This window comes from Triticum aestivum, chromosome 1A, assembly GCF_018294505.1.
Source record: "Triticum aestivum cultivar Chinese Spring chromosome 1A, IWGSC CS RefSeq v2.1, whole genome shotgun sequence".
Classification (NCBI taxonomy): domain Eukaryota; kingdom Viridiplantae; phylum Streptophyta; class Magnoliopsida; order Poales; family Poaceae; genus Triticum; species Triticum aestivum.
In genome coordinates, this window is record NC_057794.1 from 259846018 (window position 1) to 259861365 (window position 15348).

Consider the following 15348-nt stretch of genomic DNA (forward strand, 5'->3'; position numbering starts at 1 on the left):
ATGGATAAACATATTAGGTAGCATTTCACATCAAAATTTCTGTTTTTTTATCATTTACCTACTCAAGGACGAGCATGAATTAAGCTTTGGGATGCTTGATACGTCTCCAATGTATCTATAATTGTTTATTATTCCATGCTATTATCTTATATGTTTTGGATGTTTTATATGCATTAATATGCTATTTTATGTTATTTTTGGGACTAACCTATTAGCCTAGAGCCTAGTGTCAGTTTCTGTTTTTTTCCTTGTTTTTGAGTTACGGAGAAAAGGAATATCAAACGGAATCCAAACGGAATAAAACCTTCGTGATTATTTTTCTTGGACCAGAGGGCACCTGTAGGACTTGGAGTCCAAGTCAGAAGACCCATGAGGCGGCCGCAAGCAGTAGGGGCGCGCCCCTAGCTTGTGGCCCCATCGGGAGTCCACGACCTATTTCTTTGTCCTATAAATTCACATATATTCCCAAACCCTCAGAACAAGCCACAAAAATACTTTTCCGCTGCCGCAACCTTTTGTGCCTGTGAGATCCTATCTTGGGGCCATTTCCGGCGATCTGCCGGAGGGGGATTCGATCACGGAGGGCATCTACATCAACCCTATTGCCCTTCCGATGAAGCGTGAGTAGTTTACCTCAGACCTACGGGTCCATAGCTAGTAGCTAGATGGCTTCTTCTCTCTCTATGTTCTTCAATACCATGTTCTCCTCGATGTTCTTGGAGATCTATCGGATGTAATCTTGTTTTGCGGTGTTCTTATCGAGATCCAATGAATTGTGAATTTATGATCAGATTATCTATGAATATTATTTGAATCTTATCTGAATTCTTATGTGCATGATTTGATATCTTTGTATTTCTCTTTGAATGGTTTGGTTTCGCCAACTAGATTGGTATTTCTTGCAATGGGAGAGGTGCTTAGTTTTGGGTTCAATCTTGCGTGATTTCACCCAGTGACAAAGTAGGGGTGGTGAGACACGTATTGTATTGTTGCCATCAAGGATAAAAAGATGGGGTTTTCATCATATTGCTTGAGTTTATCCCTCTACATCATGTCATCTTACTTAAGGCATTACTCCGTTCTTTATGAACTTAATACTTTAGATGCATGCTGGATAGCGGTCGATGCGTGGATTAATAGTGGTAGATGCAGGCAGGAGTCGGTCTACTTGACATGGACATGATGCCTATATGCATAATCATTGCCTTGGATATCGTCATAACTTTGCGCTTTTCTATCAATTGCTCAACAACAATTTGTTCACCCACCGTATTATTTGCCTTCAAGAGAGAAGTCTCTAGTGAAACCTATGGCCCTCGGGTCTATTTTCCATTGTATATTTTCAGGTCTATAAACCAAAAATACCAAAAATATCTTGCTGCAATTTATTTACTTTTATTTTGTTTTACGTTTTAGCAATCTTTTATACCTATCTCTATCAGATCCCACATTTGCAATTGACCGTGAAGGGATTGATAACCCCTTTATCGCGTTGGGTGTAAGTGTTTGATTATTTGTGCAGGTGCATAGATTGGGGACTTGCTTGTACCTCCTACTGTATTGATACCTTGGTTCTCTAACTGAGGAAAATACTTATCTCTACTTTGCTGCATCACCCTTTTCTCTTTAAGAAAAAAACCAACGCAAGCTCAAGAAGTAGTAGTCACCACAACTAGAACTGGCCGAACAAATTATTTGTCTTCACCGATCAACTAGTTCTATCGATTCACTAATTTACTTACTGTTTAGTTTCGTGAAGCTCTTGCTTGCTCGTTCTGTTCGAAGACTTTGTGTGAAGACATTCCCTCTGATTACATCCTTGTCTTCACACTATCTTCCTAAACTGTTCTGTCCTACCTTGTTGCTATTTGTCTTCGTACATTACTTCTAGCGTTCCTTGACTTTCTAGCATGCCTAGTGTAGTTTATCTTCCGCTGTATGCGCAGTACAACCGCTTGTATCTTCCTTGTCTTATGTTGCTTGTATGTGTATCATCTTTGTATCATTATTGTTGTGAATACAAGTAGTGTATGCCTACGGGTGTACATCTTCAAAAGAAAAGAAAAGCAAAAAAAAGGTGGAGAAGTCTCTCGGGAGTCAAGGAAAGAAGAGTGAGTCATAGGGAAGTCGACCGCAGGTGCTTATTGGATGTTCGGTCTCTTGGTGCATGTTCATGGTTTGGCTTATCACTGTAGTCTTTTTTTTTTAGAACAGAGTGCCTACTCAAAACGGAGCAGTACATTCATAGAGCATAAAGGGTCGAAGACTATTAGGCACGTCAGCTATCAGCAACTGCTCTCATGTGCTCATAGTCGAAGCAGCGAAACCATGGGCCAAAGAATTAGTGGTATTAGTTATCTTTAGCCGGGGTGTTCTTGTTGGGATTTCTTTCACGATGTAGAAATGTGATGGCTTATGTTTGTTGCATGCTATGGATGTTTGTGAGGTTGATTGTGTGGTCATCCGGTTTTAGGCTTTGCGAGTAGTCCGCATGTGGTACATCTCTAATGGTTTTTGCCCCACTTTTCGTTAATTAACTCGCCAATTTTCTGCTGCTTGATTAATCGATGAGACAACTGTTTTGCCTTCGTTTATAAAAAAAATCCCAGCCCAAAAAGAAAAGGCACGAAAAGTTGAACAAAGAAGCCTCAAAGTTGTGGGGTAGAGCGTACACATGCTCCCGCAGAAGAAGGACCATGAGCGCACCGGGGTGCTGGGATTTGCGGAGGCCACCGCCGACACGTACGGCTCATATCCAAATCAGCGCTGCTATGCACACGACGCCATGCGGACGATTCATGCACGACATCACATATCAAGTCGTTCATGCATATCATCGAGCGCATATCAACGGCTGTATGGCCCATCGTGCCGCTGTCGTGCATGCATTCGTCGTCCACAGAGCAGTTTCGTATCCAAATCCCACGTCCACGTGCGACGTGCCCCAGCCCAAAGTCACCATCCATAATGCGGCGTGGGCTGTAGCACCTGATTCCTGATGTCGCCGCAACAAACACTGTTAGCTGTTCAATTTCCATCATCCCATCCCACCATAGTGTATTATCCATCCCAGCAGGAGTAGCGTAGAAAAAGCAGAATAAACCGATGCCGATTGGGCGGGCTAGATGGAGCAACAATGCACGATGCCGTTTTATTCCTACGCACCCGGGCATCCATCCATCCATCCATACGCCCCAGGAAGGAGCTCTGCGGATTGGTGGGAAACGTGGGATCGATCATCATCAAGGAACAAAGTCTCGACGGCCGGCCGGCGACCCGTTGACTCCGTGCGTGGTCCCCACAGTAGGAGCGCTCGATCTGGCCGCGCCGATCGATTCCGGCCACCAGACATTTGGCCACTTATGTGATTGTGGTGGTGGTTTGAGCATTGGGCGACGTTGCATCGCAGCTGTGGTTGCCCTCGATGCACAGTGTTACCACCACTGTCTAGCCAGCCCATATCTTTTTTTTTTTTTTGAAAGTTTAGCCAGCCCATATCTGGGTCGGTCTGGTGCGACTCGCCGTCAAGGCCCTTTCACGGGAAAAAACTTGTCTGGAGGGTATAATCGTAATTAAGCGACACCGGTCAGAAGGGAGTGGATGAGTAAAGGGAGGGGGCCAGAAAGAAACGGCCCCTACGTACACAAATCAATGCGGCCATCCATGATAAGTAGCTCGTCAGGGGAACCCATTGCGGCAGGCGGCAGCAGCAGCCATTGAATTGGCTCGCCAGACAAGCGCTGTGGCTAAACCCAGCACACAGAGAGATAGCCACCACCAGCAGGCCATGGAGAACGGCGAGGGGGCGTACGCGCAGGACGGATCCGTCGACCTCCGCGGCAACCCCGTCCTCCGCTCCAAGCGCGGCGGCTGGACCGCCTGCGCCTTCATCGTCGGTACGCGCGCGGCAACAGATTCTTGTCTAGTAGGAGTACTACATAGCACGTTCTTCTCACCGGCTTACTTGTTGCGTTCATGCCGTCGGCGGCGGCGGCGTTGTCTCTGCAGTGTACGAGCTGTTCGAGAGGATGGCGTACTACGGGATCGCGTCCAACCTGGTGATGTACATGACCAACAGGCTGCACCAGGGGACGGTGGAGGCGTCCAACAACGTCACCAACTGGTCCGGCACCGTCTTCCTCACGCCGCTCATCGGCGCCGTCCTCGCCGACGCCTACCTCGGCCGCTACTGGACCTTCGTCGCCGGCTCCGCCATCTACCTCATGGTATTCTACGCACACGTACTACGTACATTTCAGTCTTCATCCTCGCCTGTTCCAATCTTCCGAGATAGCCATTGCAGTTTTCTTGGGTGACGCAGCCGTACGTCTGACCCTTTTCCGCGTAGCAACAAAAACAATCCAGGAAAGTTGAAACTTGAGACCCATCCAAACTACGAGTCTAATCTCTATTTCTAATAGACGAATTGGTTGAATAGTCCCCCCACTTTCAACCGATTTATTTTCAACCGGTTTATTTTCAACCGGTTGTTCTTCGTCCCACCTCCCACCAGCCCCTCCCACCGGTTTTTCTCTTTTCTCGTCTGACCGGCAATACCCAACGTATTTATGGTAATCAATCATAATTAATCCACGTATAGTAATAAATCAATCCAGGTATGGTAAGGTCATAACTCAGGAAATTTTGAATATGGTAATTATATGGTAATAAATTTAAATTACCCCAAAGGCTATCAATCCAGGTATGGTAAGGCTATAACTCGGGAAATATCGAATATGGTAATAAATTTAAATTACCACCAGGTTTGGTAAGGCTATCCACGTATAGTAATAAATCATATAGTAATAAATCATAATTAATCCACGTATAGTAATAAATCAATCCAGGTATGGTAAGGTCATAACTCAGGAAATTTTGAATATGGTAATTATATAGTAATAAATTTAAATTACCCTAAAGGCTATCAATCCAGGTATGGTAAGGCCATAACTTGGGAAATATCGAATATGGTAATAAATTTAAATTACCACCAGGTATGGTAAGGCTATCCACGTATAGTAATAAATCATATAGTAATAAATCATAATTAATCCACGTATAGTAATAAATCAATCCAGGTATGGTAAGGTCATAACTCAGGAAATTTTGAATATGGTAATTATATGGTAATAAATTTAAATTACCCCAAAGGCTATCAATCCAGGTATGGTAAGGTCATAACTCGGGAAATATCAAATATGGTAATAAATTTAAATTACCACCAGGTATGGTAAGGCTAGCGATCCAGGTATGGCACGCCCTCACCTGATCACCTATCACAATCTTCAGCCCCACGCACGCATCAAAGAACCCACCCGGCACCAAACGCAGCTCCTCTCGATCCCCTCGAGTAAACGCCGCCGCCGTCGTGCGATCTTCCTGACACAGACGCCGTCGCCGCCTCCTTCCCACCTACGGCGTCCCCCATGTCCATGGTGACGGCGCTCGCGTCCTACACTGACCCTCCGCCTCATATAGGTTGGTCATTGATGGAGTGGGATGTGCCGCTGCGGTTTGGGGAGGCGCAATCACGATCTGGTTGGGATCTCAGTGTGAAATCGTTCTCTGCGATGAAGGATGGCGCTGCCTCCCTGGCAAATGGGATCGGAGGAAGGGGCTCTACGTCGTGAATGTCGGCAAGGCAGCGGCCGAAGGCGAGCCCGACGGTGAGCACAGATGTTCATCCCATGAAATAGGCGGCCACGGAGGGCGGATCTGAGGCCACCCCAATCGCCGGTGGCCCTTCCTCCCATCGATCATCGCCTCCATTCTCTCTCTCCTCTAAATCTTTGTCGCCCCTGCCTGATTCTGACCGACGCCATCCGGCTCTCGCATCGACCACCACCAGCACGGCTGCGGACGAGGCGCAATCGCAGACGCCGCCGCCGCCATCCTCATCCACCTCCTCCACCATCCTTCCCAGCCGTCGTCGGGGGCACCCGCCATCTGCGCTCTAGCCCACCCGCTCCCTCCTATCCCCTCCCCTTGCCTGCCAGCCCCGTGATCCATCGCACAGATGGCAGGTACTACAGCGACCTCCTCCCCAGCGGATCCGGCCTCCTCTGATGGAGATCCATCCTGGGCACCGCCTTATTCTCATGCGTGCACGTCTATATCAATGTCTCATTCCACCTCACCTGAGCCTTTACCTTCCCACCTCTGCTTCAGATCCACATCACTTTGCAAGGTATGTGCTTGATTGTTCCGAACTGGATCGATGGATTGTGCAAGGTACTTTGGGTGTCGTCATTGACGGCAATTGTCACGCCATGCTACCATCGGAGGGGTCCCTCATCGATGATTAGGGTCTTCCGAACTGCACGAGCTCCATTGAGAAGGATGTTTTTAATTCTGGTTTTGCCTACATGCTTTCTTTGCCTGTATCTACTTAGCTAATGTCTTCTTATAGATAGTAGCTGCTGAAGTGGTGATCAAAGTTGTTCACTATAAGGAAACAACCATGATAACAAAAGTGTATATTCCCTGACCTTTGACCAGAAGTACTTTTTCATTAGAAACTTGCAACAGTCAGGCACTGAAGTTAGCAACAGCTTCGTACGTACTGAACTAATTTGCAGCAACACGTACTGAACTAAGTTAGATTATGCTCATCGTTCCAACATGCTTAGTGATAACCACCTAGCAAGCTGATCAAACATGAAAAAATTGAAGTGCTACTGCTAATCGTACTATTCTGTATGTGAAAATCTATTTAATTGGCTCTTCTCTAATTGTACACTTGCATAAATCTCAGATCTTGCAAATTACAGTATAACCATAAAAGTCATGCTTTGACTCCTATAGGGCCTTTTGCACTTTAATATGACTAATAGTTTGCCTTAATATCACAGATTGTATTACTACCTTTCTAAGTGAATGACATTCAAGAAGGTCATTAAATAAAACCAAGAAATCTTTCTGGTATTGAAGTGTAGGAAAGTTGAGACTATAAAACCAAAAGGTTATATTTACGTTTATTAGAGAAGGTTCTTTACTTTTTATAGGAAAACACAAAATGTTGCGATGTAGAGTCTAGGTGGTGGACCTCCTTGATCCACTTGGTGGATGAGGGCGACTCCGGTCCTGGCACCCATAGTGCCAGTGATCCAAAAATCATAGGGCCTGGATATAGCTCTAGCAGACGTATGCGGCTTGCGCATCGAGCTTGGTCGTCTCGAGCATGGAGATAGGCGAGTTGTAGACCAAGAGCTGGTACAGAGATAGACGAGTTGTAGACAAGAGCTGGTGGGCAGCAAGAAACGCATGCACACCAAAGAACAAATCTGAGTCACATGCCTACTTCTATTGGTTTCTACAAAGAGCGGCTAGCTTAGATCTTAGACCAGTCGGTCACTGTCGAGGTCGCCAAGGTGATCTTACAACACCGCCGTGGAGATTTCTCATGATTTTATGTAGGCAAGCCGCAAGCGGTGGTGGTGATTGGCTGGGTGGTGTCGCTGCCTTGGGAAGAGACGAAGTGATGGTAAAAGTAAGCAGGATCCGATGATTCTTCCGTGAGGATAGCCAAAGTCAAGATGTCGACTACAGACTCGTCGCAGACTTGCAGTGAACCTGGATGCGGCGAGCCTGATTTGTGGATCGATGGCGGGTCTTGACTTTGTTAGGCTGGGATTGGATGGTTGCGGAGGGTGGTGTGCTTGGTTGGGTTCCCATGGAAGAATGTGGCCTCCTTGTGGATCTGGTCATGCCCATCCTAGAGAACATTGTGTCCCTAGCTCCCTCGAGGAGCAAGAACAGTACAAGCGGCAGCAGGGGGTAGGGGTAGATGTGGGGAGGGATGTCGGCGGCTGCTCGAGGTCATCATGATGAAACCCTTGACGTCCCATCTTTATCAATGGAAGTGGAAGAGCACGAAGTCGAGATTGGATAGGAGTTTGAGTTCTTTTTGGCACCGATCGGTTCCCTACTTTAGAGATGTATTTTTTTTGCGTGCGAGCAAACAGTGGGTTGATTCTAAAAGGGATAGGCACTTTTCAACAGAAGTGCATGACGGACCAAAAATATGACCTCATTTTATTCGTTTGATAGATATCGTATTATTCGTTGTTGTTCGTTCGGTGAAATTTCCTAATATTTGATTGTTGTGTTTCTAATTAGAGCACCCCATAATCATCCAATATAAGGGATGATAAATGAAAGATACTGATTATAAATTTTGAAGAGCCCATGGCAACGCACGGGCATTATACTAGTAAATCTGATGAAACAAAATGGCGTCAACAGGAAGCAACAGCAATGGGTCCTCTCGTAGTACTTGACCGCAGGACCCGGGTTCAATAATTAGAAGGATCTATCTTTTGGACATGTCCTATGGGCATTAATACTCCCTCCGTATCTAAAGATATTTCAATATAGACTATATATGGAACAAAATGAATAAATCTATATTTTGAAATATGTCTATATACGTTTTGTATGTAGTCTATATTAAAATCTTAAAAAAGACTTATATTTAGAAATGAGCAATTAGTAGAATTGTTGGATTCTTGGTGCGACATTTAAAGCCGGCTGATACCGAAATAGCCAATGGGTCTCGCGTCCCATTGCACCCGAATTGAAAAAAAAAGTTTAAAAATATCAAAAAGAGTAAAAAAAATATGAAACTTTTTATAACAAATATTTCCTCCATCCGACAATAAACAGTTTACATTTTAGGACTGAGAGAGTATAACTTAGTGTAATACTCGCGTGAAACTTGAGACCCATCCAAACTGCGAGTCTAATACTCCCTCCATTTCTATATATTTGTCTTTCTAGACATTTCAACAAATGACTACATACGGAGCAAAATGAGTGAATCTACACTCTAAAATATGTCTATATACATTTGTATGTGATAGTTCATTTGGAATCTTTAAAAAGACAAATATTTAGGAATAAAGGGAGTAGATCTGACGAAACAAAATGGCATCAACAGGAAGCAACAGCGATGGGTCCTCTCATACTTGAACGCAGGACCCGGGTTCAATAATTAACAAGGATCTATCTTTTGGGCATGTCATATGGACAAAACTATATTCTAAAATATGTCTACATACATTCGTATATAGTCTGTATTAAAATATCTAAAAATGACCTATATTTAGAAACAAGCGAGTAGTAGAATTGTTGGATTCATGGTGCGGCATTTAAAGCCGGTTGATACTGAGATAACCAATGGGTCTCGCGTCTCATTGCACCTGAATTGGAAAAAAATTTAAAATATAAAAAAGAGTCAAGAAAATCTGAAACTTTTTATAACAAATATTTCTTCCATCCAACAGTAAACATTTTATATTTTGGGACTGAGAGAGTATGACCTAGTGTAATACTTGCGTGAAAGTTTTGAAAGGTGGTACTCTAGAGGGGAAAAACAAATCAATACATAGCACTATATAAAAGTTACTGTTCATACTTTTGGACTTGTGATGTCTTTATGTTGAGGATACCACAGGAATCATTCTTCTGCGAAGCTTTCTGCATGAGTAATATACTAGGTTATGTTTGTTAAAAAAATCAGAAAGTGTTGAATCTTTTTGACTTTTTAAAAATATTTTTCCAATTCTGGTGGAGTGGCCTTCATGTTACCATTTTTCTTATTTTGGGGGTGACTGACTATCACCCTTTTAACCAAGAGGCGGGACTTACTGCATAAAGAAGAAAAATAACGAAATGGTAGATCTGGATGAGTGTGACTGCTGCTCCATCTATTTCATTTTAATTTTAGCGGGTAGTGAAATTCTATTATTGCCTCTGTTCGGAAATAAGTGACTTGTTTTAGTTTTAATTTCAAATTTAACATTGTGAGGGAGTATAATATTGTCCGAGAATAATGAGATGAAAGTACTTTTTATAACCAAACTGAGCATCACATTGATGTCAAAAAAAGTGAGCACCGCATTTTCACATGTCAAAAAAGTGTATGTCTCACCCGCAAAAAAAAAGTGTATGTCTGGTCAGAGTTCAAAAAATTGACTGTGTGAATTTAGTAGTACTCTCTCCGTCATACCTGGCCAAACCTCAGGCCGGGCCTAGCCAAGCCCGAGTCAAAAAATCTAGGTCCGAGCCCGGCCCAGCCCGGCCCGAACACGTAAAAGCCCGCCGGGCCTCAAGCCTCAGGCCGGGCCCCTTCAAAAAACTGCAAAAACGACGGGCCCGGGCCCAGCCCGGCCAGGCCATCGGGCTCAAAATCTAGGCCCGAGCCCGATCCGGGAGCAGCGTCGGGCCGGGCCGGGTCGGGCTTTTTCGGGCCGGGCTGCTCATGGCTAGGACTACTCTCCGTTCATTAATATATGATGTTTTGACTTTTTTCTAAATTGAATGTATCTCATTGTTTATCTATTTCAGTCCGTATATAATCCCTATTGAAATATACAAAACATCTTATAATAGTGAACGGGCGGAGTAGTACATATTAAATACACATTAAAGTGTACATTTTGGTGATTTTTCTATGTGTATAGATCCAGGTTGATGAAACTATTCGACGTTAATGCGTTGCTCCCCTTTTGATTTGGCTTGGCCCTGGGCATAGAAGCACAAGTGTCATTCCTATAATATATACCGTCTAGTTGCCATAAGAATCTTTTGGGGCCGTATCCACATCGGGCGGTTGTCCTTCCCTTTTCAAATACATGCCCTCCATGAGGTTTTATAAGACGTTTTAGGTAACCATGCCACAAAGACAAAGACAACTAAGAAAAAGGTGCAGATAACTAGTGAACCCTTGAAAAGAAGTATAGATAATACATGATTGTGCAATCTTTGAGTAAAACATATGTAAGAAGTACTCCCTCCATTTACTATTATAAAATGTTTTAATATATTTTTAATCGAATGTGCATAGATGCATTTTAACGTGTTTGTTCACTTATTTCAATTCGTATATAGGTTGTATTAAAATATCCAAACCATCTTGGAATAGTGAACGGAGGGAGTATTTGTTTTAGCAGGAAGTGTATCGATACTGAAAATGGAATCCACCAAGGGTATCACATATATTTTATCTTTTTATTTCACCGTTTTGCAGTTAAAAATCGGAAGCCATGTAGCAAATACTACATGCTCCTTCTGTAAAGAAATATAAGACTGTTTAGATTATTACTTAGGGAGTACAAACAAATACGCCCCGCTCAAAACATAATAAAAATACAAACATAAGCAAATTCAGATGGCACGGCAGACGACAATCCCAAGCTCATAGTGTCACGTAGCATATGTCCCTATTCGAGTATTGTCAGTCTACTGTCAAATTTATCAGAAATTTTGAAATCTCCTGAAGAATTGCTGCACCATGCATGCGTTGTCAAAATTCATACTGTATCTGCTTTGACATGGCTGAATTACTGAACCGAACGCAGGGCATGATCCTGCTGACGCTGTCAGTCACCGTGCCGGCACTGAAACCGCCGGCGTGCGACGGCGCCGCCTGCCCGCGCGCCTCCGCGCTGCAGCTGGGCGTCTACTTCGGCGGGCTGTACACCATCGCTCTGGGCCACGGCGGTACCAAGCCCAACATCTCCACCATCGGCGCCGACCAGTTCGACGACTTCGACCCGGCGGAGAAGCTGCACAAGCTCTCCTTCTTCAACTGGTGGATGTTCACCATCTTCCTGGGCATCCTCTTCTCCAGCACCGTCCTCGTCTACCTCCAGGACAACGTCAGCTGGACGGTCGGCTACGGCATCCCCACGCTTGGGCTACTCGTCTCCGTCGTCATCTTCCTTGCTGGCACGCCCATGTACCGCCACAAGGCGCCGCAGGGCAGTCCGTTCACGAGCATGGGAAGGGTGATCGCCGCGGCCGTGTGGAAGCGCGGCATGACGCTGCCCGACGACGCCAAGGAGCTCCACGAGCTAGAGCTGGAGCACTACACCAGCAGGAGGAGGTTCCGCATGGACGCCACCGACTCTATGAGGTTCCTCAACAAGGCGGCGGTCAAGGTTAATCCCGGGGACGCCGACGGCGGGCTGGCGCCGGCCCGGCTTCCCCCGTGGACTCTGTGCACGGTGACGCATGTGGAGGAGACGAAGCAGATCGCTAAGCTTGTGCCGCTGCTGTTCACCTTGGTCGTCCCGTGCACGCTCGTCGCGCAGGCGAACACGCTCTTCGTCAAGCAGGGCGCGACGCTGGACCGGCGCCTGGGCGCGTTCCTGGTGCCCCCGGCGAGCCTCGGCGCGTTCATCACGCTTACCATGCTCATCTGCGTCGCGCTCTACGACCGCGTCTTCGTGCCCGCCGTCCGGAGGCGCACCAAGAACCCGAGGGGGATCACGCTGCTGCAGCGGATCGGGGCCGGGATGCTGCTCCAGGTGGTGACCATGGTGGTCACGGCAGGGATCGAGAACCGGAGGCTGAGCTTCGCAAGGGGCCATGGACCTGACGCCGCCGGCGTGCTTCCCCTGACCATCTTCGTGCTGCTGCCGCAGTTCGTGCTCTTGGGCGCCGCCGACGCGCTCCTGGTAGTGGGGCAGGTGGAGTTCTTCTATGACCAGGCGCCGGAGAGCATGAAGAGCCTTGGCACGGCGCTGTCCCTCATAGCCTATGGCGCCGGCAACGTCCTCAGCAGCGCCATCCTCTCCCTGGTCGGGCGTGTTACTGCGAAGAGGGGGAGCCCGTGGGTGACCAACAATCTCAACGCCTCGCGGCTCGACTACTACTACGCGCTCCTCACCGTGCTCGCCGCGGTGAACCTGTCGGTGTTCCTTGCGCTGAGCGGAAGGTACAAGTATCGATCGGAGTCGAGGGAGACGATTGATGTCGACGTGCAGGGCGGCCCGGTAAGGCTTCATTCAGAGCCAGCACCAGTGGCATGAAAAAATTGGATATTTCGACCTGTATAATTAGCTAATGAACATAAGAATGTCGATGAAGTGGTCTGTTCTGTTAACGATATATACTCATTACTGAAATCATCATGTATCTCAAATGGCTGCGAGGCTGTGACTAGACTAAACATGTAAATACATACTCCCTCCGTTCCAAATTACTCGTCATGATTTTAATTCAAATTAGTAGATAGACATAGCTAATCCAACATATGTCGAAACGGAGGCAAACATATTTTAGTGGTTCAACATCGATCGTGTCCAAAATATACCTTACTTTCACCATATTCTAGATTTTGATAGAATTTAATTTGAAGGGCTTTGTATTACATATGATGAAAAAAGAAATAAAAAGAATAAAAATATTTGTTTTAATTTAAATTTGGTAGTTTCACGGACATGCTGATTGGTAAGTGCGGAATGTCTTTTGAGAACCATCATAAAATTTAGTAAGTGCATATCGTTTTTTTTTTTGAGCTAATATCACCAAAAGTCAAAGAACTTGCTCTGTATGTTCAGTTTGGTGCTAAAACTTTAAAAATACGGATTTATGGTCACCTAACTTGACATCCCGTGCACATACGGTGCCTCCTCCTGTATATGTCTGTATGACCTGCTTGGGTGGCACGCCTGGCCCACCGATCAGTGGGTGGGAGTGGGTACGCGTTGGGTGTCAAGAGCATGTTGGATCTTTTGCAATATACCCCCTAGTGTTTTATTGAATTATGCAGGAAACCCCCGCATGATTTTTTTGTAGTAACCCCTGACGTTTATTTAATTACACACAAAGTGAAATGTGTTCCTAAATATCTGTTGAGAGAAAATAGAAACAAACATCAGCCACCCCAAGTACTCGAACCAGGAACGTCACGCATGCTAGATCTCACATGCACTAACCACTCCACCAGCAAACATTTGTTGCAAATGAAACAGGTAAATATTCTTTACTCGTGTTCCAGATTGGACATCAGTCTAACAAAAAGGAAACTAAAAATGGCAACGCCAGAATTAGATTAAATATAAGGAAGCTAAAAGGCTCAGGCCCTACTATCAGATTCCGTTGAAAATTCAAGTTGTGCTTGTGCGGCAGCATGCATATAGCATTTTTCAACAATTTCATTATGCACGTGCCTATGTAATATCGCCTGTCTATTTTAATGTAAAATCTGTTAATTTTGACAACACGAGTGAAGCTTTGTACGGTATCATTCTTGAAAACTTTATGTTGTGTACTTCGAAAACTTTGAAATAAAATAAAATGGGCTGATTTACATCTTCGGACATAATATGGACCTGAACTTTTTGATCAATAGTGTGCTCGTGTGTAAAGGAAACATAAATAAAACTAGTTGGTTTTTACAGCACATAAATGAAAGTAATTTTGGTTCAAAATTCTAGATAAAAAGGACGTCCCAAGTTCACAAAATATATTATTTCTTTAAGTTAAAGTAATTTATGCACAGGTAAACTCACTGGGCTTTACATAGTCGAACTGGTGTTCCATCGAGACTTATAGGATCAAAGCATCCCGTCATGTACGAGTAACATGTTAGATTTTTTTTCTATCAAAAAAAACACATCAAATTTTTTGTTGTCGTTTATAGGTGAACATTATATTAAAAAATATATTTGTTCGTTATCCTAACAAGCATTTGTTCTTGGTCTAGTGGTTAGTACATGTGTGAGTTATTCTGCACCGATGTCACGAGTTAGAATCCCGTCTGCATCATTTTTTTATTTCCTATTCCCAAATTAATGTGCACTTACAATGCGACCCATGTCTACATGAGATTAAGGGAGGGCTTCCGTGCGAAATGAAAAAAGGACAAGGGTATTTTCTGTAAAAATATGTCGCACGCTGTACACACGTGGCACACCACGCAAGCGGTGCGTATGCATAGGCGTTTTGTGATCGTATTTGCACTTAATGACAAGTTAGCTGACCACAAATTCGTATTTTTAAAGTTTTAGCACCAAACTGAACATCCAGATCAAGTTCTATGACTTCCAGTGATATTAGCTCTTTTTTTTAGAACCATCATGTTTTGTGTTGGAAGCATGATTATGATTGGTAAGTACTGGTTGGCAGATTATGATTTGATTTGTTAACATGGAGACGGCATAATTAATTACAATTTGATTTCAAATCGAAGGAAAAAAAACGTGTGACGTGGAGGAAGGGGGGGGGGGGTGGAGCCGTGGAGGCGAATGTACGACGATCAATTCCCCTATAATAACAGAGATTTGATCTGTTGCCCAAATTGAATAATTTTTAGCATGAGAATATGGGAGCATTTATGGTTCACATCCAACAAACAACATAGATGTTGTCTTAAGTTTTTTCTCATGAGTGGTAGAAGTTGTCTTAAGGCTTGTTTGGGATTGCTCGTCTCCATCAAAATCAGCTCACTACACCAAATTCATTCTTGGAGCAGTTTCACCCAAGACTTGCAGCTCTACTGTCGAGCAGTTTATATCGTTTGGCTTCAAGCTGACTCTAGCTTCAAGAATGATTTCTTTG

At 44.6% G+C, this 15348-nt stretch overlaps 1 protein-coding gene across 1 annotated transcript; it reads left to right on the forward strand.

Annotated features, from left to right (window-relative positions):
- Positions 1 to 3648: 3648 nt before the first annotated feature.
- On the forward strand, positions 3649 to 12889 carry LOC123045113 (protein NRT1/ PTR FAMILY 5.2). Its single transcript, XM_044468061.1, has 3 exons — positions 3649 to 3896; positions 4009 to 4226; positions 11361 to 12889. The coding sequence occupies exons 1-3, from the start codon at positions 3788 to 3790 to the stop codon at positions 12813 to 12815; spliced, it is 1782 nt and encodes a 593-aa protein (XP_044323996.1). The 5' UTR covers positions 3649 to 3787; the 3' UTR covers positions 12816 to 12889.
- Positions 12890 to 15348: the final 2459 nt, after the last annotated feature.